The sequence below is a fragment of the Ixodes scapularis genome, unplaced genomic scaffold (genome assembly GCF_016920785.2).
Source record: "Ixodes scapularis isolate PalLabHiFi unplaced genomic scaffold, ASM1692078v2 PGA_scaffold1__304_contigs__length_218370807, whole genome shotgun sequence".
In the NCBI taxonomy this organism is placed as follows: Eukaryota; Metazoa; Arthropoda; class Arachnida; order Ixodida; family Ixodidae; genus Ixodes; species Ixodes scapularis.
Genome location: NW_024609846.1, coordinates 179,012,122 through 179,038,046, shown reverse-complemented (window position 1 = coordinate 179,038,046; position 25,925 = coordinate 179,012,122). Strand labels below are relative to the sequence as shown.

Below are 25,925 nucleotides of genomic sequence, written 5' to 3'. Positions count from 1 at the left end.
GCAACCAGCTCACCTCGTGTCTCTGTAAGACAAAACATGCACATTGATCTACATCTCAAAGTCGTGTTTGTCCCTCTCCCGCCCCCCCCCCCCCCCCCGCCACTTGTATCGAAGTTTATAAATATGACCATTCACCAGCTTGCCTGCGCTATAACCCTTGTTTCAACAAAGTCTTTTCTTCCATATTTTTACAAATTAAATGCACCACCTAGTCGAACTTATGTGGTGAAGTTGTCGTAGCTTACAGAGCCGATTTGTTGTGATTTATTTTAAATGTCGTGGCTGCCATCTGGAACGCCCTGTAGTTCAACAACGTAAAACCCTTTGCTTTTGCCGCCCAGTTCTTTACAAATCCGGCGCAAGGACATATTCGTGCTCACCACATTTCGCGAATTCTAGACGCCGGAACGGGGGCGCCGGAACGGGTGCCCAACAAATTTTCGCTTTCCACGTGTCCTTCGATTTCGCTAATATTTGGACGTGTAGAATTTGCGAAAAATTAGGGGCTCGCGAACGTTAGGGAGTTTTCCTAGACCGCGTTTCCCCCTCCGCTAATCTTTCCGCAACGAAGAAGTTACTAGGGAGTTTTAGTAGATCGTTTTCGAAGGCCCGCTACCGCTAGGAGCGCGCGCTTCAGAGCATGCATCGAAGTGGCAGCGCGAGCTTCCGCTACGATTAGCGTCGCCTGAAAACACGATCTACTAAAACTCTATTACTGCGCCTGCACGCCGATAGCCTTGACTGTAGAGTTCCAGGTCTGGGGCTCTATGGCACCAGAAACCGAAAACGGGCTAAAATGGGCTCCATTTTCCCATTGAAATTTTCAGAAAATCATTTATAACTTTTGATTAAGTTATCGGATCAGGCTGAAACTTTGGCATCTGGTTGTGACCTCTAGCTCTACCTTTGGGCGGAAAATGAGCGTTCGGGGTTGCCTAGTTTATTTTTGCGGTAAAAAAGACCGTGTAAATTTTCATTTGTAACACCCTGTACATATCGACACCGATACACACCGATCGAGATAGTCCTAACGTCAATGCGGCTTTGGTTCAGAACATTGGCCAGCTGGCCAGCGGCGCGGGTACATAAGGATTGCATTGAAGAAATAATCTGCCTTAGTTTATATTAGTACTATAATTACTCAAAAAAGTTTTAAAACATTTAAAAGCGTAAAAACTTGCCATGTTAAGTTTATTTCTTGTTAAGAAAAACATTGCTTGTCCGTCGTTGGTGGTGTTTCTGCACTCTGGCTTGCAGCTACGAAATCCAATCCAATCCGATGTCAATAAACCGAAACCGAGACTACCGCGGTACAGGGCTCAAAGCAATGAAGCAAAATTTTGTTTATCCCCGCCTCGCTTCACATGGATTTGGTTTTCCCATTTTTTTACTTTAGATATGCATGTCTTATAATGGTTGAGTTTTATAGCTGAAACTGTTAAATTGAAATGGCCTGTATGCTTTTCTGATTAAAATTCGTTATTGAAAAAAAATATCACAGTTTGGTTTCGCGGTGCGCGCGTTCCCGTCGAGGTCTGATAATTTCTGGTCGCGTTAAATAGACCAATCTCACCGGCCAGTTTGACTACGCCACCACTGCCGCAATGCAGCGAGGGAACTTTAGTCTTTGGGCACGTGCGACAACCTCGCTGGAGCTCTTCGCGTGTAGAGCACGAGAAGGCACGAGCCCTCGCGTGCACGGCCGCCTGCCTCCTGTGAACTAAAGTTATGGCGGCTTTACGCATGCGCCCAGCGCTTAGTGAGATCAGTCTATTTTGTATACCGGTAGAGCCCGTACAAGGTTACCGACCGCCGTTTAAAGTGCCGGCGCCGGTAATGCGTTACCGGTCGCTACGATTCGTGGTTGCTGTTAACCGCGCATCGATTACTGGCCACCAGTACGTTATTACGGCCCACCACTGTGGCGTACCGGCTTCGCCTGTCCGTGTTCACTCGCCGCCTGTACATGATATGGGCAACCGATACGGCGTATCGGCTTCGCCGGTACGTGGTTACCGGCTACCGGTGTGGCCTACCGGCGGTGGCCGTACGTGTTTACCGGCCGACTGTACATGGTATGGGCAGCCGGTACGGCGTATCCGCTTCGCCAGTACGTGGTTACAGGTCGCCGGTACAGAGCTACCGGTTACCGATATGAGAATACAGGACTCCGGTGTGAACCGGTATAGACCGGTATACATTTGTACAGGTTTTTTCAGTAGGGCATGCCAACACTTTGGCGACATGGAGCCCCCACCTTCGTAAACTTGGCCCCTGTAGAGCCGAGGTGGGGCACATGGAGTTTTTGGATAGGCAGCCCACTCGGGATCGCCCAAGCTTAGCCGCAGTGAAACCCACATCATTATCTTGGGCCCCCGTAAAGCCAAGGTGCGTGAAACGAGGGTCTTAAATGGCAGCCCAAGTTGGGCATGCCAACGCTTTGGCGCCATGGAGCCCCCACCTTCGTAAACTTGGCCTCTGTAGAGCCGAGGTGGGGCAAATGGAGTTTATAGATAGGCAGCCCACTCGGGAGCGCCCAAGCTTAGCCAACGTGGAGCTAAAATCATTATCTTTGGCCCCAGTTAAAGTCCTCCCGGTGGGTGTGGGAGGCAGGTTCCGCTCCGATGGTCTGGAGCGTGGTGGCGCGAAAGTCGCTGAGTGACGGGTCGACTCACTGCTTGTAGAGTACTATGTGCATTTATTTACACTCTAGTTACAAGTCCCAACTTGGGAAACCATCCTGCCTCGTCTAAAGTCTCGACCCCCGTCCCCAATTTCTCTCCATCAAATCCAAAGTCCGAATCTCTCAAAATCCTCTCCGGGCTCTTTTTGTAGGTCCGTAGGGGCCTCCTTTCCCCTCAGGAACCGACCAATCTCTTCAAATTCCGCCACTCACACGTGGTACACTGTTCTCCAATGGTCGGCGAGCTGTCATCCTGGCGCCCTAACGGTCAAACTTAAATTCCTCGTAGAGTTGTTTTCTGCAATTTTCCCAGCCTGACTGGCGCCAACCGCTAAATTATTGGATCGGGCAAAAAGGACAATTTTACACTAAGCGTCAAAACCCTCTGCATACACGCACATTCGGTTATAAGCCACAAGCATCTTCCAGCGCGGGCTCTTTCGGTCCCGGTCCGAGCAGACTTCCGAAACCCGAGACGCTTCTTAACGACCGGCGGGGGACCGCTCCCGCGTCGCGGCCGCTCTGGCCCCGCCGACCCAAACGTAGAAAGCTAAAAAAACACAATGCCGACGCAACTCTGGAAAGATAAACTTTCCTAACCAAAAGAAAACACCTTAATTAATAAGCATGACTCCTAAATACTTAACTACCCCCGTAAAGCCGAGTTTTGACCCACGAGGGTTTTAAATGGCAGCCCAACTTGGGCATGCCCACGCCTCGGTGCCATGGAGCCCCCACCTTCGTAAACTTGGCGCCTGTAAATCCGAGGTGGGGCATATGGAGTTTTTAGATAGGCAGCCTACTCGGGAGCACCCAAGCTTAGCCACGGTGGAATTAAAATCATTATCCGTGGCCCCCGCCCATACAAAAATATCCTATGGTCGGCTATAGAAAATCCTTTCTATGGTCGGCTATAGAAAATTGGCCCAATCGGCTTTAGCTTTTTCTATGGCTGTCTTTAGCTTTTTCTATGGTCTTGCCTATGGGCGTCTTTAGCTTTTCCTATGGCTTTATCACTGGTTGGCTATAAAAGTCTTTAGCTTTTTCTATGGCTAGCTAAAGAATTTTTCTATGGCTTTCTTTAGCCGGTGCGCTATAGACGTCTATAGGGATTCCTTTGGTTTCTTTAGCCAGCAGGCTATAGATTTTTCTTTGGCTTCTTTAGCCAGCAGGCTATAGCTGTCTATAGATTTTCCTTTGGTTTCTTTAGCCAGCAGACTATAGATTTTCCTTTGGTTGCTTTAGCCGTCTATTGCTTTTTGTATGGTCTTCTAAAGAATCTTTTATGGCTCACTGTACGGCTCTCTTTAGCCACCAAGCTATAGCTGCCTGTGGATTTTTCTTTGGTTTCTTTAACCATGTACAGTTTGTGTATGGTCTTGTATGGCTCATCCTAAGGTTCTCTTAGCTGGCTGCCCCTTTTCCTTAGGCTTTGGTATTCCAAACCCGTTTTGAAAACCTGTGCTGGTTCGCCTCTCTATGGTACGCTATATATGAAACGTCCAGGTAACAAAAACAAACACAAAAGTAATATTTTTGTCACCTTTATTCGAAGGACTGTAGGATAAAAAAAGACTTATTCACAAGGTTTTTCCTTGTTTGCCTCCTTGTTTAGCAACGAGGACAAGGACGTCCTCACTGGCCCTTCTTTGAGAAGCTTGAACTTCTTGCAGGTGTAACCTGCAAACGCAGACATGAAGATATCAAAAATACTTGCATCTCAGAAACACATTTACCTGTGAGCATAGATTTTAAAAGATTGGAAAATGCTCTATTTAACAGTTGACAATTTAGTTATGGGCTCGGTCAGTGACGTATGGAGGCTCTTTTCCGTCTCATAAAATCAGTCCCACAAGTGGTTTAACCATATGATAGTTTTACGGCCAGGAATTTTGATAGTATCTTTCAAGTGCTGTCTAAAAATAAATGTTACTAGTTACTAAAAATAGAAATAGAATAAAAGAAAGCATTTGAAACTATCCAGAAAAAAAAGTATTCAAGCACTATTTATTGGTGTTGCAGACTACTAGACTAGAACATGGCTGTTCAGATAGACACACAAATTTGTTAAGCAAGTGTGCTGTCTGCCAGTTTTAAAGATCATCACTGGCATCTTATTTGCTAAGTGACGGAGGTGAAGCCACGTGCAGCATATGTCATTTCACAAAGACTGAGCACACTCCTTCCTTCCCCCCCCCCCCCCCGAATTTTGGTTACTTAAAATGGCATTTCAAGACCAACCACTGCACAGCACATCTGACATAAACATGACATCAGCACTTTTTTAACTCACACAAGCCAGTGCCAGTGAATGTTTGTTGTAAAGGTCAAACCTTTACAAAATCTCCACAATATGCATGTTATTTTGTACCATATTTACAGAAAACTATTCTACACTTACCTCAGTCATACTATAGTCAGTTACAGGTTAAGAAAAGTTTTAGAGGGAAAGGAGGGCAGGGGAAAAGGAAGCGAACAAAATGCTTGGGGGGAGGAGGAAACCTCCTCCTCTCTTCTGTTTGCTTCCTCCTCCCCAGCCAGAGAACTTTTAACCAGTCACTGACTATAGAGCAGTGCTCAATTTGAAAGAGCTGATAATCTCTAAATAAATGATCATGGCATTATCAAACAGTTCACCTAGTAAAACAGAGCATACTAGATGAAAATGAGTGAGGCTAACTTCCAGTGTATAAAAGATAATTCAATTTTAGCCATAAAAAATATGCCAGAAATTAGGATGAGCTATTGTTTGGGGATGGGTCATCTCTTCGGATAATACAGTAGTGAAGGTTTTTGAAACTGTGTGGTCAGAAGTATGCAATGCACTTGAAAGTAATTTCTAAACATGAGGCAATGCTACGCCTAAATACATGTCCAGTCAGCCTACCGTAAAGTACAGATCATGTCCTATACCCCCCCCCCCCCCCCCACTTTCCCACCCAAAAAAAGAATTACTCCACAGAAAATCTAAATTAAACGAAAATATGGCTGGGGCTCAATCAAAAGCAGAACCATAGTTCAAGATCATAATAGGAAGAGGATGCTTAGACAATAGGGGTGCATGCTTGGTTGCTGCAAGGTCAGGTGGGACCTGGTTGGCACAAACTAACAGAGCCAGGATTTAGACAGCTGGCAATATCTAAAAGTAAATGCAGGTTTTCCATACATGTAGTGCTCAAGTGGACCCTCAAGAAAACAGTCAAAGCTGTTTCATTTAGCAGAAGTAGCAGTCATGAGAAGACAAAAATCAAGAAATCACCTTTGCAGTGTTCAATGTATGCAGGAGATTTCAATTGAGTATACTGTTCTCGATTCAACCTCAAGATTTATTCAAGCCAAAATTTTCAAACTTATTTTGCTGAATGCATTCTCTCACTTTCTATAACAGAACTTGCAGATATTCATACTCACTTATCACAGCATTTACCCGGACTGGGTCAAGCTGTGGCTTGGCCGGCTTGTCCTTGTGTGCGTTGGACTGCTTGCCCGTGATTGATTTTCCGACAAGCTCTTCCGAGCTGAAGACCAACCTTAGAAGCTCCCGGGCATAAACTGTTGGTGATTTTGTGGGACCCATGTCTAGAAGGAGCAGCAAAGCCCTGCTGACCTTGATGCCCCCCAAATCTTCTTCGTCTTCGTTGCCCTGTAAGTAATCAGAGTGAATTCCATCGCTCAAGGTCTGATATGTTGATAAAAAGCACCTATTAAAGCTAATTCTAACTTCAACATCATTGTCCCTTCGACCACTTCCATAAATCCCGGCATGCAACAATCCATACAGTGCAATCAGGAAACTTGCTGTCCAAAGAACGAGTGGCATGGCATTGATCGACCCGTCCAGAAAAATGTTGCAAGATCGTGTGCAAAGCGTGGACTAAGCGAAGCATTATTTCACGTTCCTTCATCCTGGGCAGACCATGTTTTACCTCTGAAATTGCATGAATGGCTAGATCTCCACACTCCAGTGCAATCCTACACCATACACTGGAGATGCTTTATTACTGCGTTAGCATTAATACCCACATGACAGGAAAAAGCTGATGGCGTTCGTCTGTAGACAAAACAGAGGAAAGGAAAGAGCACCGCATAGGGAGGAGAAGAGTAGTGAAGGACAAAGGCGAGAGGGAGGCGTCGTCACAAGGCGGAAGATGCTGGGGCGAGTCTGAAGTTGCAGGTGTGCGGAGCGCGTATGCCTTGCTTTGTGCTACAAAATGGAGGGTGAACCAAGTACTAGTGCTGGTCCAAGTGGACAGCAAAAGAAAATAAAGGAAGATCCATTGCCGGATCCTTAGGTGTTAGCATGACCCTTGGGAAACGCCACACACATCCCCTTTTGGGAAATGCTAATGCTGGCCCCATAATGAAGCCAAAAAGGTGCAGCAAAAAATAAAGGAAGCAAAAGTGAAAGCCAATACAGAAAAGTGAAGGGGACAGCCTTAGCGTCTCCCAAGGGTCATGCTAATGCATTCTCTAAGAATCCACCAAAGGATTTTAAAATTTTTTTTTTCTACTTTACCATTTTTGTTAGCATTTGAAAGTATTTGGTTGAGCAGGTGGTGCTCAGAATCTATAGTCAGTTGCAACCTAAGAACAAAGGGCGAGGATAAGATGGGCCGGGGAGGAGGAAGCAGACGGAACGCTGGAGAAGAGAGAGGGAAACCTCCTTCTCTCCTTTGCGCTCTGTCTGCTTCCTCCTCCCCAGCCCGTCTTACCCTCGCCCTTTGTTCTTAAGTTGCAACGGACTATAGACGTTGCGAAGCTCGGGATCTTTCTTGCACACAAGCTGGCATTTGCTGCGACAACAACCATGTATAAATGCGGAGCTCGCTCGGCATTCATACAAACCTGGATAAGAGACTGTAAAATGTAGCAAATATACTTTTTCCTTTAAAATTAAAATTGGGGGGGGGGGGGGGGTACATTCCCAACAAAACTGATGGACACTTCACCATTTCCATCAGTTTCGTTGAGAATGTCTACACTGAACTTCGTAAACTGACCTGCCAAAAAAAATTGCTTTCCCACCACTTCAAAACAAGTAATTAACATGGCACAACAGAAGTACATTTGGAGAAAATATTCAGAGAAGCCGTTCAAAACGAAACCCATTTTGAAACAGTAGCTCTTTCCTGTGCCAGGGGGAGCGGGAGCAAGGGAGGAGGCAAACAGGTGTGTCACAGTGCCTCACGCACCACATTTTACAGTTTTTGCAAGGGGTCCATTATCAATAACATTTCTGCACCAAATATTCAAGAACTTTCACATACCTCTGCCTGGGCTCCAGGGTTTTCAGGCGCTCTCTGCACCCGAGCGTCCTCCATCTCTTCACGAAGGTTCTTTAGGTCCTGGACCGCAATCGTCAGTTCTGGGACATCAGAAAATAAATAAATCATACACAAATAAAAGGCAATAGCAGCATATTACAGAAATGCTGGTACTTGCAACACAATGCTGTTTGCACTTAAGTGCCTTGCTTTAATACAAGTTATGTATTATCTGTATGAAATTTCACGACAGACATTGAAACGAAAGTGACACCATCAAACTACTGTAAAATCCCGAGATAGCCTACCTAACATGAAGAGAAAATCGGGTGAAAACATGGTGTGGGCTAACTTTTGGTGTGCAATGAAGAAAAGTATAAAAAATTGCTATTTTTAGGTCGTGTCCCTTCCAAGCTTGTTACGGTGGCGAGGGGCAACAAAGCAAAGGTGACTGTACTCCCCAGTCAGCAATGTTTGCTTATATCCCGCCATAGCTAACTAGCCGCATTTACGCTGCGGCCATCATTGATCCCAACACTACTATTACTAGGAGTGGGCTATGTTTCGGTGTTTAAAAAGAAAATAGCAAATCAAACCAAAAATAGGGATGGGCTATCTTTCGAGGGTGGGGCATCTCTCAGGACTTTACGGTATATGGCCGTTTCATGGAATGCTGGATAAATAATTCCTATGAAAACTATGTGGCACACAAAGAAATGTTAGTGTCTCATTGGTCACTCCCAAAAGGTCCATTTAGGAAAATTAATAATATCCAGCTAAGTTAATTGTTAACTAATATATAGCAATTTTAATTATTATGCTTAAAGATGTGGTTTCAATCAATAAGTGGCTGACTGTCCCATTTTAGAAAGATGTAAGCCATGGGCTGCATTTAATGGCATTCCAAAGTGCAAATTGGCTTGGACATCTGTTTTTATTTCCTATCAAAGCTCATCTTTGCGGCAGCAGTACTGCTCCCCGTGGCCTGCTCTGTCGTGTTTCCAGAATTTTTGCAATAAGCACACCACCTATGAGTGACCGCACAAGTGAGCAGATGTAAAATGACATTGCATGCCCAATTTCAAGTATGCACGTTTGGAATTCGAATTTTGTAAGGTGCACAAGATGCAATGGTTTTTAAAAGGGAACTATGACAATGTTTTAGCTATCCAGACAGCTGCTTTTTCTGAATACTTGTGCTTCACTCTTTGCAGCAAATTATATATTATCTCAAGCGAAGTATATATCATCTCAAAATCAATATTAGTTATTAAGAAAAGTGCAATGCCAAAACCAACTTTAAATTTTACCGCACTTTCCAATGGCATGACGTCACAGGCAGAGAGTGTCATCTTTGTATGCTGGAGAAAGCGTCGTCTTCGGCATTAATTTCACACCACCAAACTTCTTGGTACCCAGCTGGAAACAAATTCCACAGCCCAAACTGTGACACTGTTTCCATAGCCAACGTCATTTTTTTAATGTAGTCAGTAGAGATTTTCAGTCTGAAAAATGGGTGACGACCACATTAGGAGATTCAATGACACTGCAACAAAGTGGCATTTTGACATAAAATTTGGGTTACTAATTCAGCTGTGTTCAACATTATATTCGGTCTACAAATTCAGCTGTGTCTATTGATGTCCTGAGCCGAGTTCGAAGCACATCTGTGAATATGAAAAATTTGCGGAGTTCTTTAAAGGCATCATGGAACAATATCGGGTTGGAATGTTCATGACGTTGCAGAGGCATACTGGTCCTAGTCTGGCCCAAGTATACTCGTACAAACTGCCACTCATTCGAAAGCTTCTTTGTTGTGGTGAAATTGCAAAGATAGAAGAAGACTATTTCTTTCAGTCTTGCCTTTGCAAAGCTTGACATGTAATTGTAGGAGCAAAATCACCATTCTGACGACAGTCGAGTGCGGCTTATAGATTGGAACGAGCACTGCGCGAGCACTTGACTTCGGCTTGCAAGAATCAATGCCTCTGCGAACAATCGGGTAGTGGTTTATGCCCAATGACTGCGGTGACAAGAATAGCCGAACTCTAACAATGCCTGGAGCATAGCACGCGTCCTCTACTTTGCCAGCAGCGCGTGGCTATGATTAATGTTGGCTGCATAAGATAGGCATCAGGCCCCGTGGCCGCTTTTTCTGGCTTCAAGTTAAGGGAATTAAAGATGCTCATATTTCTCAATTTCTTTTTGGAAATAGCTATTGGCTAGAATAAAAAACTAAGGCATGTTTATTGAGTTAATTATGTTAGAGAGCAATTCTATGTGGTGTTTAGTGCAAGTAAAAAAAATAGTTTTATGACTCCTACAAAAAAACGGACATGTAAAAGAAAAAAAACATTTTTCATGCTAGGCATTAGAATGGTGTATCAGACATCACCAAAAAATAGTTTCTCTAGAGTCGTGCAGTTTTTCCATAGAAACCAGAAATATGAAGTCCTAATCAAAGTGCCCGCCAGTTTAACTGAATCTTTCTTTTCTACAGTCACTCGTGGAGAAGACCAAAATAACAAAAATAAAACTAAAGTCTTTGGTGCGGTCGCGGAGGACATGTGAAGTGAAACTCGCGTGACTTCCGGCGAACCCACTTTTAGTGACGTCGGTCGATTCCTTCCTTCTGACCGCCCCGACATTTTGTGGTGCAATGTTAGGTCACACTGAACTGGCGGGCGTTTTGAATTGGACTTCATATTTTCATAATAATAAAAATAAGAACTGCACAACTCTAGAGTGACACAAATGTTTGGGGATGTTCTGACACACAATTTAGCACCTAGCATGTAAAACATTTTTTTTCCCGTGTCAGAGGCTTTTTAAGGGCGGGGACTTGTAGCGAGGACAGAATGAGCTAGTACAGCTTAAAGGGGCCCTGCAATCACATTTAAGCGTCTACCTTTTTTGCGGTTTCCACGTCTCTTGGGGTTTGGGCAAGTCAGCGGGCACGGACAGAGTAACTAAATATCAGTGCATCATGTTTTAACCGGACGACACGGAAACACCTCCTCCACCAACGGGGGCGACCCGCGGTACCGGAAGCACGCGATATGTGACGTCTTTGGTGCTGGGCTTACTACTGGTCAGAGCCGCTAAAAGCTTCTTTTTAGTCGAAATACAAAATATAAGTGGCGCAAATTATTTGATTTACTTATAAAAGTAGTTTTTGTTCAGTATTTTAGATCAGAAAAGAAACAAGAGCAGTTTATAAAGTACGGAAACAAGAAATGACCCGACGACATACCCGCCACCAAGCGGTGGAAAAGGAGGCGCATACTAGAAAGGAGTAGTGGGATCAGGCACCGACACGGAAAAGTCCCGGATGTACACGGCGGTGCTGCGGTTGTATGGACTGGAGGATCCGACCGGCTTTGAGTGCTCCGAATGCCTTCGGCGAGCAGCTTTGTCTTGCGGTTTGGCCGTTTCGCGGTATGGCAGCGCGAAGTGTCTCCCATTCTGAACTGACCTTCACCCCGTGTTTGCCATCGTTTGTGGCCAATGAAGTGTCATGCCGAATTATTTTTTAATTGCGCAGCAAATGTAATGAAAGCTACTCTGGCTGCCCACTGCTGCGTACAGTCTATCCAGAACATGCTTTAGTAGCGCCCTCTCGCGCCGTCGACACAGAGTGCGGCAGCCGTGAGCGCTCGCTGAGCTCACTCAGCCCATCCTCTAGTTCACAGCCACTCAAGCAACCAAGGACGTCATGAAGGTGGTTATTTTTTGCTTGTTTTTGTCATTTTACTTTGCCTATATCTTTTCAAATAAAGCGAAATTCGAGTAAAAAAAGTTTCATTAAGTTACTCCGTTCAGTGCGCTCAGGTTCGGTGCAAATTAAAAACCAGTAAAAACGTCCTTGCAGGGCCCCTTAAACAAGCTGGCCGAAGCGATAACAATCCCACGTGGGCCATCCCTGGCACGATAGGCCATTGGGAGCAAGATGAGGATTACCGGCCATGATTTTACGCAGATGCAAGGGAAGATTTGCAGCATCAATAAGCCGCACACTAACAGTGCATCTTGGGCTAACAGATTTTGTTGGTGCACTGCTGCCCTACTCTGGTTGACCGTCCTTCACTACCTTAGCACTGACTTGTATTTGTGCTTGCCTCTCCAGGAAAGCAAAGCCCCCAAACCATTTTTTGGTTTATTTTGTTTAGGGTAACTCGTCCTAGACCTGTTGCACAGGTGTCCTGATGGCACCTGACACCTAGCCACCCCCAAAATTGAAGAAATAATAGTGGTTCGTTGCAACTTCGATCCAGACAGCTTATGATGCCACAAGCACTGCATGTGGGATTTTTAGTGCTCTAGTCAGCGCTCCCCTGTACAAACTCAGACCGCCGTCCCTTAACACACCGATACTTTATCAAGTTCTCAAAACACCATATTAAACACAACTAAAAACCGGTTTTTCGTGTAAGGCCCATTAAAATAATAGGCATTAAAGAAATTTAGTTCTCGGCCCAAGAAGCAGCCTGAGAGTGCCCCGGATCCCAGAATAACACCGTAATCTTCCTCACTATAAAGTATTCTGCTAGGCTACCATCATCATGGCAACAAGGAGTTTGCCAAATGTATGCACGCAGGAGCCAAGCGTCCAAAGCCTCCAACCATTAAAGGCACTGTTATACTCCAACAAAACAGACGGGGGAGCGCATGTGGCATGGGGACGTTGCGTTGGTGAAAGCCAGCCACTCCAGAGTCCAAAGCCTTGACGCAGCCGACACGACTGGCAGCATTCGGCGTGCATGGGCGACGCCAGCACAGAATGCGAGTGGAGCCATCTCGCGCCGGCCGCGCCAAAACCACAGGATCAACCTCCCAGCATGCATTGTGTGCGCGCTCGCCAAAGGCCAGACACCGGCGCTTCGTAGGAACAAAAAATGTGGACGCTCGAGGTAGCATGCGCATGCGCCTGGTAGCAACGCGCCATAGGAAAAGTTGGAGTGTAGACAGAAGAGGTTTCTGGCTTGCACGGTGCAACCAGCATGATGGAACAGACTTTAGACAGTGCTCGCTTGCGCGCGCCATACGTCAAAATATAACAGCGCCTTAACACCCTTTGTTCGACCACCGTCTGAGGAAAACGAAGTGGTGATTATAGCAGACGGCGGTTGCCTCGGATGGAAGCAATCAAATCGGCTGCCAGCGTTCTCTCTTAGTTTTCACTTCATACAGTAGCCTAGCTCCGGACCTTTGGCGGTTTTGACGAGGCTAGACACAAGCTCAAGGCTGTGATCATATTAGACTCCCCGAGTAGAGCGTAGCAAAGCAGGGGGCAACCGAGCGTAGCGCAGCCTGTCAGAGAGCCATGCTTATAGACCGACACACTGTTTACATACAAGCCCGCATTTGCCCAGACCAGGTGTGGGCACTGTGCGAGCGCAGAAACCAGATTCGCGTGAGCTGAAGCTTCTGTGCATGTGCCGTGGCGACAACAGCACCACCGCAGAGGCATGACATCAGAGCCACATGTTGGTCTATAGAATGAACCATGGCCACCAGATTCTCCAAGCAAGGCAAACCAGCAACCAAAGTTGACAAGCGGTGATTTCAGCAAAAGAACAGCTGGGAAAATAGTGCCAGCATGCGTCCATTCAAGTAGCGATCCATTGCCATGGTGACGGTGACTATAGCAGAAGGTCACGACAGTGTTCGAAGATTGGGTGCATGGTTAGGTCCTCTTGCAATGCATTTTGAAAGGGCAAAAAGTTAACAAAAAGAGGTCAAAAAGGATCTAGAGCAAGGGGCTGGTGTTCTACGGCACCTAATAATCTTGTGCACCTCACACAAAAAGCATACATTTTTATGCTCCGATGGTTAGTTTTTTTGTTTTTTTTTTCTTTTTCACTTGTAACATGAGCGTAAAGTATCAATTGGTTGGCCCCTGTACATCAAATGTCTGCTGCATGCCTGGTCGTTTACTGCAACACCACAAAGAATTAGAATGGTATCCGACTTGAGGAACTCGTGGCACCAGAGGAAAGCTTCTGTCAGGTTTTAATTCCCGCCCTTTTCCGATTAACATAGATTAAACATAGCTATTGTTCACATTGCCCTGTAGTCACTACATGTAAAATATCCCACGTTAGCAGGTGTCCGGCTCGAGTTAACTTGCACAAGCAGAGCCTTACTTACCATCAACTACATCTCTTTGTGAAGTCACATAGTCCACAATGGCTTTTAGTCTCGCATTTTCCTCCTGGAGGTGATCGATGTCACTCTTGAGGGATTTCTTCTCTTGCTCTAGTGCAGCACAGTTCTCACAATAATCCACCTGAAAAAATAAAAAATAATCTTCACATAAGGTGTCTCACGCGCGGCTTAGAAGTAGTGCATTCTGGGAGCAGCGCCATCTGTGTGTATGCGATAGCCCACACCGCCCAGCAGTTCATCCGGTGAGACCCCGCACAAGGAACGGACGCTCTACACAGCTGCAGTGTTACGGTGCAGTGTATAGCTGCAGCACTATAACAGTGTTATTTTCGGTAAGCGGTTCTTTACTGTTGGGCTCTTATGGCGGACAGTGAATGGGAATACGGACGCTACGAGGAAAAGGTTGAAATCTGTGGTGTGGATTCGTTCGGTCCACCGCCAAAAGATCTCATCCTAGACAGCAAGCCGCAGCCGTGAGTGAAAATGACAGACATCCAGGTTTACGTCACCCCAAGGACAAATTTTGTCGCTCGCACAAGCCCTTTAAATGCCTGTAACCACAAGTGGACGGGTCCAGGAGTCAATGAAAGCAGTGAATGCAGGGTGCGCGATTGTAGTCTCGCAGGTGAGGCAGGCTTATGATGCCCCCCCGACTCTGGAATATGTGCACATCTTTGCTCGACTTACTTTTAGAAGGTTAATCGTTCCCTTTATGGGGCACTAAAGTGCATTTTGAGATTCTCTTTTTATGGTCATAACTCAATCTATGAGCTCTAAGCAGCCTAAGAAACTCGAAATTACATTCATGCGCGGTCAATTTGCATATTAAAAAAGCGGTAAAAGGTCCCGACACTTACCGTTGGCACAGAATGACAGATTGCGCTACCAAACCTTGCTAAATATGGTCGAACGACAAACGGCGCACGTCGGTCACTCGCAAGCGATGGGTTCCCGCGTGGACGAGCGGGACTGGTCGGCCACTCGTCAACTTGTCGCTTGCAAGTGGCTGACGAGCGCCGGTCGACTATGTACAAGAAGGTTCAGTAGCGCCATCTGTCATTCTGCAGCAACGGTAAGTGTTGCAAACTTTTATTACTTTTTAATATGCAAATTGGCCACGCATGAATGTAATTTCGGGTTTTTTAGGATGCTCAGAGCTTGAAGATTGAGTTATGACCTTAAAACGAGGATCTCAAAACACACTTTAGTGCCTCTCTAAGAACCGTGCAGCACTGAGTAGCATGATACACTCAACTCCTCGTGGAATATGTCATGCAGCTGTTTTTATCACCGCCAGCCAAAGAGAGCTTGGAGATAGCTATGACTCAAAAGAAAACATGCTTATGAATGGGATCATCTCCATGCTGGTTTGCTACTGCTCCTCCGGTAAAAAGCTTGCATACAGGTATCTTAGTTATCCTTAATCACGACTGAACTTGACTAGCAAGACAGGCCTAGCCCGCTGTTGAAGCATGTGAAATACAATTAATGTCTGCCAAAAGCAAACTACGCCGATGCAGGCCCAAAAACAGAAAACAGAGCACACTCTGTAGTTGGACATATCAGAGAAGCATTCACATTCTAGAAGTAAATCATCAGATGTCAACCTCCCCTGCGAGACGACGATTGCGCTCTCCGCACTCACTGCTTTCACTGACAACTCCTGAACCCATCCACTAGAGGTTACGACCGTTTAAAAGAATTGCAGGCACGGGACAAAACCTGTCCTTACAATCAGGTAAATTTGGGTGTCAGTCATTTTCACCTGCGGCCGCAGCTTGCTGTCTTAGACGAGATATTTCGGCGGTTTACCAGACGGATTGATGCTGCAGATCCATCTACTCGTAGTGTCTGCATTCCAGTCTGCTGTCCACCTTAAGGGCCCAGCGGTGAAGGACTTCTTACCGAAAACAACATTGTCATGTTGCCGCAACTATACAACTATTCGCAACTCCAACGCCCTATAGGTGGCGAGGCGGTAGTTCCAAGATGGCGGAAAGACGGGGATAGATTTTCCAGGATATCCCGTGCGCCTGATCGCCGACGCTGTTCAGCGCGCTAAAATTTACCCATTTGTCCACAAATGCAAAGCGGTTAGGGAAGCGGTCAGGGTGACGGAGATGCCGATGCACGTTAGGAAAAGGAGCATGCTGTTATTTAGAAGTTGCAGAAACTTCAAATTGCGAAGCTTTGAGGTGAGCAAGCGCATTTTAGCACTGGCCACGTTACTGTTTCTGGCCGAATATTTTTGAGGGTGATGAAGATATGTTTGCGCTTTGCCTGGCAATTAGTGCTCTAAAAAGAGAGCCGTGCACGGTGACCGTCAAGCTTCGGAAGAGCAGCGTTCACAGCATTGGTGTCTTCGCATCACAGCCTCACAACTCGCAACTCACCGTCCCTGTTTTTGTGTATTGCAACACGTAATCAAACTGCTCTATTGTTATTGATAGAAAGCTTGTTACGTGCGGTGTAGCATTACAACCGTAAGCTCGCGCTGCGTCTTTAAATTTTCAGTGCACGCCAAAAACGTTGCCGTGCTCATCACTCTAAAAAAAAAATGTTGTAGTCCGTACACTTCTTGTTATATATACCACATTCCAAAACTTCAGTTCGCCGTGCAGACCTCCGACGTCAAACTGATGGCCCCAACTTTTACGAGAGGCTTGATGGTGGCGCAATATGATATTAAACAGGTAAAGTATGCATCAAAGAATACCAAAAAAAAAAAGACATTGAGGTTTTGCAGTAAAGCCTAAAAAACCTGATTACATTTTTTTTTTATGGTCATTTACACTTACTTAAGCTATTTTAATAAGTTGCACAACTCGCCATTAAGCCGCTTGTGAAAGTTGGTAGCACCGGTTGAACGTCAGTGCGCTGTACGTCCAACTGAAGTTTAGGGGTGTTGTACGCTATGCAAAAAATGCCTATTAACATAATCGGCGTGTTTAGGGGTTTTATTTATTGCTCTATCAAAAATAAATATTTTAATATACCATACATTTTTCGTACCGTGTTATTGGCAACATTGCGGGCCCTCTGCCCAAAACTGCGCGTTCTAAGCTCTCCTCACAAACGGCTGGCCAACACAGACGCGCTTGAAATTCTTCGAGCATTTCTTTATTTGCTTTGTAATTACCTGAAAGCAAGTACAGGTATTCTGTCTTTTTAAAGTGCTTGGAATAAATGGTCATGTTCCTTGTAACGGTCTTAAAACGCAAACCCATTCCCGATGTGTATTGATCGATATACCGTTGCGCGACGAGTTTTCTCCTACTTATGGCAAAGAATAGACTATTCATATACCTTACTATAAAGTTCTTCATTATTAGCGGTAGCGTTTTCCGTCACGCTGAACACAGACTGAGCTGGCGGCCATGCACAAGACCAGAAATCCGCAGCGTATGCGATACACGAAAGGTCCCTAATGAAATTAGACATCCCGGTCCTTCGTGCAAGGCTGTTGCAAGGCGGAGCACGAGAATACCTTTTTCAACGCGCTCACTATTTTCGTTAAAAGGGCTTCACGCATCAAGGCCGACAGTCCCTGCCACCATTTCCGCGCCGCCACCACCGCTGCCGTCCCCGCTCCTCTGGTTCTCCGTTCGTCCGCGGGAGAGCGAGCGGCGCACTGGAGTTGCGAATATGCACCGCAGCTGCGTAGAGCGTCCATCGCTCGTGCGGGGTGTCACAGGAAGAATCGCCAAACAGTGGGGCTGCACGGCGGCGTAGCTGTCTGCCATCGCAGACACAAAGATGGTGCAGTTCCCAGAACACACCTCTCCTAAACCGCACCTGAATACACCCTACAGATAAATTGTTCCAAAAATTAACTTGCCCCGCTGATTCGCTAGCCCGCCCTTCTGTCTTTTTAACCATAAATCTTGATGTGGAGCAACTACAGCAAATTAAAAAGCACATTATTTTGCTTACATATATAGAATGTTCACTTTGGGGAATTCAAGCATACGTCCAGAATGACATGCAGGTACTATCGGGTTCGAATGAAAAGCAAACAGCGGAGTTGCATGGCCGTCAACACATGCGGCACCTCCTGGAGGCCTTTGGAAACTGATAAAACTGTGGGGTGGAGAGCAGCACGGTGCAAGGGGGTGCGTCGTAATCCAGTGTGTTTGACCCTCGCCCAGCACTACCCAAGCTTCGACGCTGCTCAGCCACTCTCCTTGGCTCGGCACGAGCCACGCTACGAAGCTTGCTGCTTGCAGCAGGAGCAAGCTGCTTGCTGCGCGCGAGTGTCAGCGGAACATGATTGCGGCATTATGCTCCCTCCGAACTTGTGCAGAATTTTTTTTTTTTCTTACACAGTGGGGTTGAGGCATTTGCTTTTGTCGACTGCAGCATTTGTGTTCGCTATCTGTTCATTATTTTTTTTTTGTACAGAGGCTCTCTGGCAATATACATGCTATTTTCCATCCACGCTGTTTCACTATTTTGCAGCAGCCATGCACTCGCAGTCCTTCACAAGGACATCTGCATGGTTGTGATAACTGCTGTTAATCAAGCTCCCCAGGTCTTCGCTGCACAAACAAACTGCCAGCAAAATGTGACTTGTCAATGATAACGTTACTGAACTTTGCTAAAACGTTTTGTGAATGCAGAAGCTGGTGTACCTGAATTTTTCCAATACCAGCGCCACACGCTGGGAGCCGATATATAAAAGTTTGCCAAGTAATTGACTTCATTTAGATGTCAACAGCCATGTTAGGTTCCCTCTTGTTCTCCTGCCTCAAGTGTTGTACAGTTTTTGCTATACTGTTCACAAGGAAATCACAACGCACATTACAGCAAAACAATATACTGCACAAGTTACGAGAGAGCAGGACGCTGCGGTCATGCTCCACAAACACACACGTTGTAGGAGACTAGCGTGGAAGACGGAGTGGAGGGCACGTGACAGGCGGTCGGCCGAGAAGACACGAGCTGGCGCCAGACAGAGCGTGCCGATCGAGGCTGGGGCAGGGCAGGGCAGGAATGACGGGGCCGGTCTGGCTGGTCTGCCCCATGGCAACCCCGGAGCGGTCCACAAGCGAGGTTCCGACTAGGACCGGTGGGAACGGCGAGCCCTGGCCATACCAACCTGGGCCATGACGATCCCGGTGTGTTCACAGCGGCGCGGTGAGACTCGGGCCATGATAGCCCAGAACAGCTGGCCAATCCAGCCCTGGCGTGGGAAAGACGATTCGCAGGCCTGGACACGGACTCCGACTGCGAGCTCTGAACTAAGGGCAACAACAAGGGTCAACGGACCCGGACTGCCGGCTCTGAACGATGGGCAATAAGGAAGTACAGTAAACCCATTCGCTGTCATCTCATTGTCTCGTGTCACTCCCTGGGAGATGAACGAAGTGAATACCGATAGGGAGCGATTCTTATAGAGCGAGATCACAAAAAGAAGACTACAACTGGCGCATCCAATGTGGGGCCCAGTCGGTATGTCTCTGCTTCTAGTCGTCTTCAGGAAGTCCCACGGATTCGTTGAGCGGGTTGTCCACTAACGCTGACGATGCCCGTTAGACAAAGTCTGTTGGAATTTTGGCAACTTGTCACACAGGAGAGCTCAGCAGGTGTCTCCTCGTGTCAAAACCGAAAGGACACGAAAAACGAGGTTGAGGACGCACTCTCTCCAGCACCCCAAAATAGTGGTTGGGAGGAGGTGATACAACCGGGGTGGTGGCGAGGAGCATTGGTAAGATGTAAGAAAGTTGTCTTCGGAGGCAGAGGAGTGGCACCGCATGTTTGCTGGAAGACAGGATAACGACTGGCAGGAGGGGAAACAGCCAGAACTCGTAGCAGAAGCAGTTGACACCGGAAAAGCTGGCAGGCGAATTAATGAGTACTACAATTTGTATTTGCTGGGCCAAGACGGCTTTTTGCTTCGCGTCATCCCAACAATCAACGATGGGCAGAGGAACACTTCTCCCTTCAGGTGGGTCGTTCCTAAAAAGCTAAGAAGGAGATTTATAGAATACTTTTCTGACTTCACTCTGGCCGGTCGTGGCAGTGACAGCAAGACTTTTCCTTAGTTATGTCGCGCCATGACCTTGTCAGGGATGAGGCGGTAGACATTTAGGTGGGCTTGTAGCTGTCCAGCTTGCCTTAAGGCGCAAACGGTTCAAGCGGGCTTGCTTGCTGAGCTGCCGCCCCCTCCAAGGACCGATCAGTTCCTAGAGCTCGTTGCACGTAGAAGGAATGGGACACTGACATATATCGCGGTCAAGCAAGACGAAGAAGAGGCTCGAAAAGAGCATTCGCGCACCCGCGATAGCGGTCACACTCCGATTCGAAAACGCCATGAGCAATGGCGTTTTGTATTTTAAATCTGCGTTTATTTACACTATGTACAGTTCAAGTCGGAAAGAAGCGAGCCATTGCTCATGGCGTTTTGGAATCGGAGTGTGACCAGACGGGCGCGCACGTGCTCTTCTTGAGCCTCGTCTTCGTCTCACTTGACCGCGATAGATATCAGACGCAGATGCTTACATCGAGTCGCACGCGGTATACGCGGCCGTTGTGGAGTGCAGGTAGGCAGTGGCGACACGAGGGTCAGCAGCACGCGGGGCGGTAGCCCGCCGCGACCCCCCCCCCCCCCCCCCTCCGCTCTCGCGTGGCCCGCCGCGACACCCCCGAGCGCGGCACCCGGGGTGGTCCGCCCCCCCCCCCCCCCCCCCCCTTGTAACGCCACTGCAGGTAGGGTATATGGCAATCCCACCTCGGGCTTTGGATTCCTTCGCTTGTGCAACAGATGGACTTGGTTTACACCATCATTACCTAGTCCTGAAGGAAACTCACCCTCTGAGCAAGGCAGCTAGTGGTTTTGCCGCATCGCTAGTTACGAGTTGAGGGGGCCCGAATGCGGTAAAGACGCGAGCGTCGTGTCTTACTTCTAGACTTACTCGGCGAGATTCAAACGAGGAGTCTGGCCCGGTTCGCATCGCTGACTTGAAGGGATACTACCGTCACAATGGGGAAGATGATTAACATGAGGTTGTGGCAGGACACAGGAAATCCCGTTCCTGGCGACCCAGGAGCGAGCTCCGGGATGCAGACTCGCCGAGTTAGCCGCACGGTACACGAACCCGTCGGCAAGCAATTTTGCAGTGGAGGCTATGGCCACTACCACAATCTGCGGCAGAGTATTTGTTCGTTTCGTGTTGTTTCAACACTTTGTTCTGTGCAGAATGGCTTCTTGGAAAGACGGCCATAGACCTCGCCACCCAGGAAGTCCACCGCAAGGAAACACGGGCCCATTCGTTTTCCCGAGTGCTCAGGGTGGCTGACACTTGTTCGGCCTGACGAACGATTCAAGCAGGCAGTTCTACGCTTGCAGCGACCTCTAAGCTATGACGGAAGTTCCAGCGCATCACCGGCACAGCATTGAAGCTTGGGTTGTGCTGAGTAAGGGTCAAACCCATTGGAGTGGGGAGCCCACCAATGCAGCGCCCTACCCTCCAACACGCAGTTTTACCTGTCTTATCAGTCTACAGAAGCCTACAGGAGGTGCAGCATGTATCATTGGCCACACACTCTGCTGTTTGTAGTTCATTCGAACCTGATAGTACCCAAGAATAGCACTGTGCACACTGGGAATTTTTGTATGGTTCGTTACAGCCACAGACCTTCCCTATACTTCGTTTCAGCTTAAGCCCAGAAGCAGCCAAAGCTACAATCACGAGCATGTGGCCCTGAACAGTGCTTGTACAGGACAAGCGCGCATGCTTGGCAGCGACGCTGAAAGCCAGGAGCTTGCGCTTGTAGCATCGGCTGCATCTGGACTTAAGCTGAAATGAAGTATAGTTCTCGACCTGGGATAATTGAAACTGAAATTACCAGTGCTTAAGTTACAAAATGATAGTTGCATCTTGAAAAAAAGAAACGCTATTCTTGTTGATTTCATTCTTTTTTTTTTTTTTTTAGACAACAATAAATTAGGAAGCCGCGCTTATATCCTCCGTCCCTCTCTCTTTCTGGTGGGACTCGGAACCCGTTAACATCAAAGCAAATATCTGACGGATATGAGTGACGTGCATACGTACTACCTGGTCACCGGCTCCATTGCAAGCTCCTTTGATCATTAGCTTGCATTTCTTTTCCATCTGCGCGGGGCTACCTGTTCAAAGAGAAAAAAAAAATGAAATTGAAGGCTAACAAATTATGAGGATTACAACTTAATTTAGTAAAGAAACGGAGCGAACTTACCGATAGCCACGATCCTCGCTGGGTGTTTTTCTCCCTCCCACCTGACTTGTACTTCTTTGTTGAATATATTCGAATCCCTCGAATTTTGCAAAATTAATGCGCCTATTTTAGTATCTACCAAGTCCCTTAGGCTAACTACATCATACACGCGAGTCCTTCCGGTATTTACCCACCTAACTAAAAGGTGGCTCATTTTTGCAAACAGCAAGTGCCGCCAAGAATGACCGAGATGAAAGATGATAAATTGACAAAAGACAAGGTACACACGTGCAAACAAAAACACTCCTGGATTGGATTGGATCGTTGGACGGTTAGACAAGAATGTTTGACACCAGTGTTGGCAGACGGTAACTTTTTTTTAGAGCATCGTGCGCTCTCCTTTAACACAAAAATGGCAATATATTGCTAATTTCTTTTTTTCGCTCTCTTAGAGCATATTAAAAATGTCAACTGTTGTAGCCGCTTAAAATGTATAGATTAGAAATGCCAGGTGTCTGTCAGTACGCGTTTAAACTATTCGAAGTGATCCTTTGCTCCGCCGTTCTGCAGTGTGCAGAAAGGAAGAAAAAAAAGAGTAGTTTGCTGTAGTTTGCACCCTGTAGTTTCCACCTCGGAGGTAGGAACAGAACCTGAACGACAGAGGAGTGGTCGTCCTTCTGTTTCTGTACTTTATAGCGTAAACGCTTCGGAGTGTCGTTTCATCGACAAACGTTTTATCGAAGCACGTTTCCCCGACAACCTTTCATCACGTGAAATGCCTCGAAGACTAACGAATATTTCTCGACGAACTGATGATTGCAACAGCGTGTACCTTAACGTATAAATAAATATCTATCGATCTATCTGAACCTCACACGGAAAAAGCTGAAAGGCAAATCGGCCAGCCACGGGAAATGCACAGGTGGCTTTGTAACACACCTGTACACAGTACATCATATGGCTCTGCAGCTTTCCGGTCCTTGTTTGGAAAATAAATTAAGTCACGAACCGCGTGAGTTAAACACAATCAAGGTAGAATTGCTGGAGCCGTTAGAGAGTAGGCCTAGCGAGGTGTGTACAAGCAATTGTACACACCTCGCACATTGGTACGAGTACACACTGGCCACACCAATGAACCAAGAGTTAACTCTTGGTTCATTGGTGTGGCCAGTACATACATGGGGAGGCATTCACTTGATCGATTAACGTTTTAGCGAACGCCCCCGTTTCACGGAATGACACTGAGGACCAGTGGCCCAGTTCTGAGCTCCGTGCCCCTTAACGTACCTGCCGAGCTCGTGAGCACATGAATGCATGCAGTACAGCTAGGACTTCAGGCGTCCTCCTCCACAGCGTGCGCTCGCGCTTGTAGTTTCAATCCCAATCAGAGCACGTAGACAGGAAAGCTTCTTAGAAGTAAGCCTGTTTCACGTGCTGCAATTGTTTCCCCAAATCGTTGCGATTTTTGCCACTCTGCGACTAAAAGCACAGTTGCACCGTCGCAGCGGCCCTGCTACTGGTTACGATCGCTTGAAATGTCTCAGGCTTTGTTCAAGAAACTTTTGATCAACAAAATTGCAAAGCAATCGCTCGTGGGATGTCTTTCTCACCGACAATCGCCAAACAACGAACTAATCGCCGTGTCGGCTGTCCCGATTTTTTTCGCACAGTTCCTGCAGTCGCTGTGCGTGAAACAGCCTCCAGCGTTCATCACTGTGTTTCGCATGCGATTTTCTGGCCGGCCCCTGTCGGAAGCGTGCGTTGGCTAGACTTCCTTTAAGTTCGGCGTCAATTTTTCATGAACAACGTTGTCAAGGCTGCACAAGAAAGCAAAAGTGTGCATCTTGTTCCGTCAACCCCCGCATAAGGTTTGTTAACTCGCTACTGCGTGGTTTACATTAGCAACCGCATGCAAGAGTTCATACTCAGCACCGGGAAAGTGCCTTATCCACAACGTGAACTCGTGCACCAGTAAAATGTTTAATTCACAACGTGAACCACTTGCAGATCTGGCTAGATCAACATACCCAGCCAAAGCACTGCAAATGTATTGCTTTCGACATCTTGTAAACCCTGAGACGGGGAACGATAAAAAAACGGACGTTTTTTTATCGTTCCCCATCTCAGGGTTTACAAGACGTCGATTGATTACCAGCTCGCCTGCACTCTCTCACTGCTTAAAAAGTATTGCTTTGTTTGATTCTACCGTGTTCATTTTAGATAGTGAACGTTCAACATAATGTCGGCCTGAATCCGTGCGAGTTCTACCACCAACATTTCGCAGCGCCACTTGTGAAAACTGCAGGGGCGCTGCTCCACCAAAGCAGTTCAAAGAATTGCCGCTACATGCAATAAAGGCGGCGCTTTCATCCGTCAGAGACGCGGGACGTCAGGAGCGGGTGTCCGGATTGTCCAAAGAGGCGTCTAGTTTACTACCCAGCTCTTTTGCGAGCCAGAACACGTGCTCCGCAGCGCAGCGTCTCGCAGCACGTTGTGATAACAGTGATGTGTTGACAGCAGGCACGGCAGGCATGTTTTGAGACCGTTTAAAGTAAATAATGTCCACGTTAGGTTGCGCGGACGCATTGCACCTGCAGCTTCAATTTGAATAGATCGGCTGGGATCCTCGACGTCGTCGGCGTTTCCGTTGTCGGCGTGCACAAAAGTGAGTGCTCTTTTTTCGCTGGGGGTGTTGTACGCAGCGATTTGGCGAGCGACGAGGCAAGCGACGACGACTCGCTTGAAGGATGAATTGCATGTAAGCGATATAGCGAGTGACGAGACGAGCGAAGGTGACAGCGACGAGCGACGGAGTTCTCACGGTCGCTTGTCGCGTCCCTCGGTTTTTGGATTTCTAGAAATCGTCGCTCATCGCTCTGGTCGCTTACTCCCGTCGCTTTCATACGGTTTGCCTCGTCGCGCGAGTGACCGACCGACCGACAATGAACCGCATGAAAACGACGGGAGCGATGAGCGACGTTTTCTAGAAATAAAAAAAAACAGCGACGCGATGGGTGACAGTGAGAAATCTCCGTCGCTTGTCGCTGACGACTCTCGTCACTGTCGCCGTCGCTTGTCTTGTCGCTTGCTAAATCGCTTACATGCGGTTCGGCCTTAATGCTATACGCACTACGCCATGCATCTCGACCGGAAATGGCTATACGCACGACGCGAAACTTGTTGGGTCTCGTATTAAACGAATTGTCAGAAGAAGTGTTTTGTAGCTGTAGCGTAGCGTAGTGGAAAGGAGTCTTCTATATACACGTTCGAGCCAGAGTGGGTTTACTTTTTTTCCCTTCTTTTCTAACTTTTTTTTTTTTTTGTCGAGCATTTGGCGATATTGATGACGTTTCTTTATTGCAATTATCATTGAAAGAGGGAAAAAGAACATTGTCGACGAAACTTTGCTGAACTAAATGGTATGGGACTCCCTTTCCGGAGGTGCAGTGGGGGACAGTGGTACTATGGTGCCTGGAGCGCGTCTCTGACTGGTGTGTTCAGCGTCCTGTGCTGCCCATACATCAAAAGTGGTCCCAAAGTGGCAACAAATAACGTCACAGGACCCGGAGTGTCATGCTGTCGGAGGTCGTGATCCTGGCGGTTGGCTGAAGAAA

General features: G+C 47.1%; 1 protein-coding gene across 1 annotated transcript; it reads right to left on the bottom strand.

The window, feature by feature from the left end:
* Positions 1-4,211: 4,211 nt before the first annotated feature.
* LOC115318342 lies at positions 4,212-22,601 on the bottom strand. Its single transcript, XM_040218344.3, has 6 exons — positions 22,333-22,601; positions 22,173-22,243; positions 14,098-14,236; positions 7,951-8,048; positions 6,095-6,326; positions 4,212-4,363 (listed from the first exon to the last, which is right to left on the bottom strand). The coding sequence occupies exons 1-6, from the start codon at positions 22,523-22,525 to the stop codon at positions 4,260-4,262; spliced, it is 837 nt and encodes a 278-aa protein (XP_040074278.1). The 5' UTR covers positions 22,526-22,601; the 3' UTR covers positions 4,212-4,259.
* Positions 22,602-25,925: the final 3,324 nt, after the last annotated feature.

What these genes read in the sequence shown, in the direction of transcription:
- LOC115318342 (XM_040218344.3), bottom strand. Translation starts at nt 22,525, where the DNA reads ATGAGCCACCTTTTAGTTAGGTGGGTAAATACCGGAAGGACTCGCGTG. An exon ending in ACCCTGGAGCCCAGGCAGAG is followed by an intron (nt 6,327 to 7,950) that starts GTATGTGAAAGT and finishes GATTACTTACAG; the next exon opens with GGCAACGAAGACGAAGAAGA. An exon ending in CCGGGTAAATGCTGTGATAA is followed by an intron (nt 4,364 to 6,094) that starts GTGAGTATGAAT and finishes CTGCGTTTGCAG; the next exon opens with GTTACACCTGCAAGAAGTTC.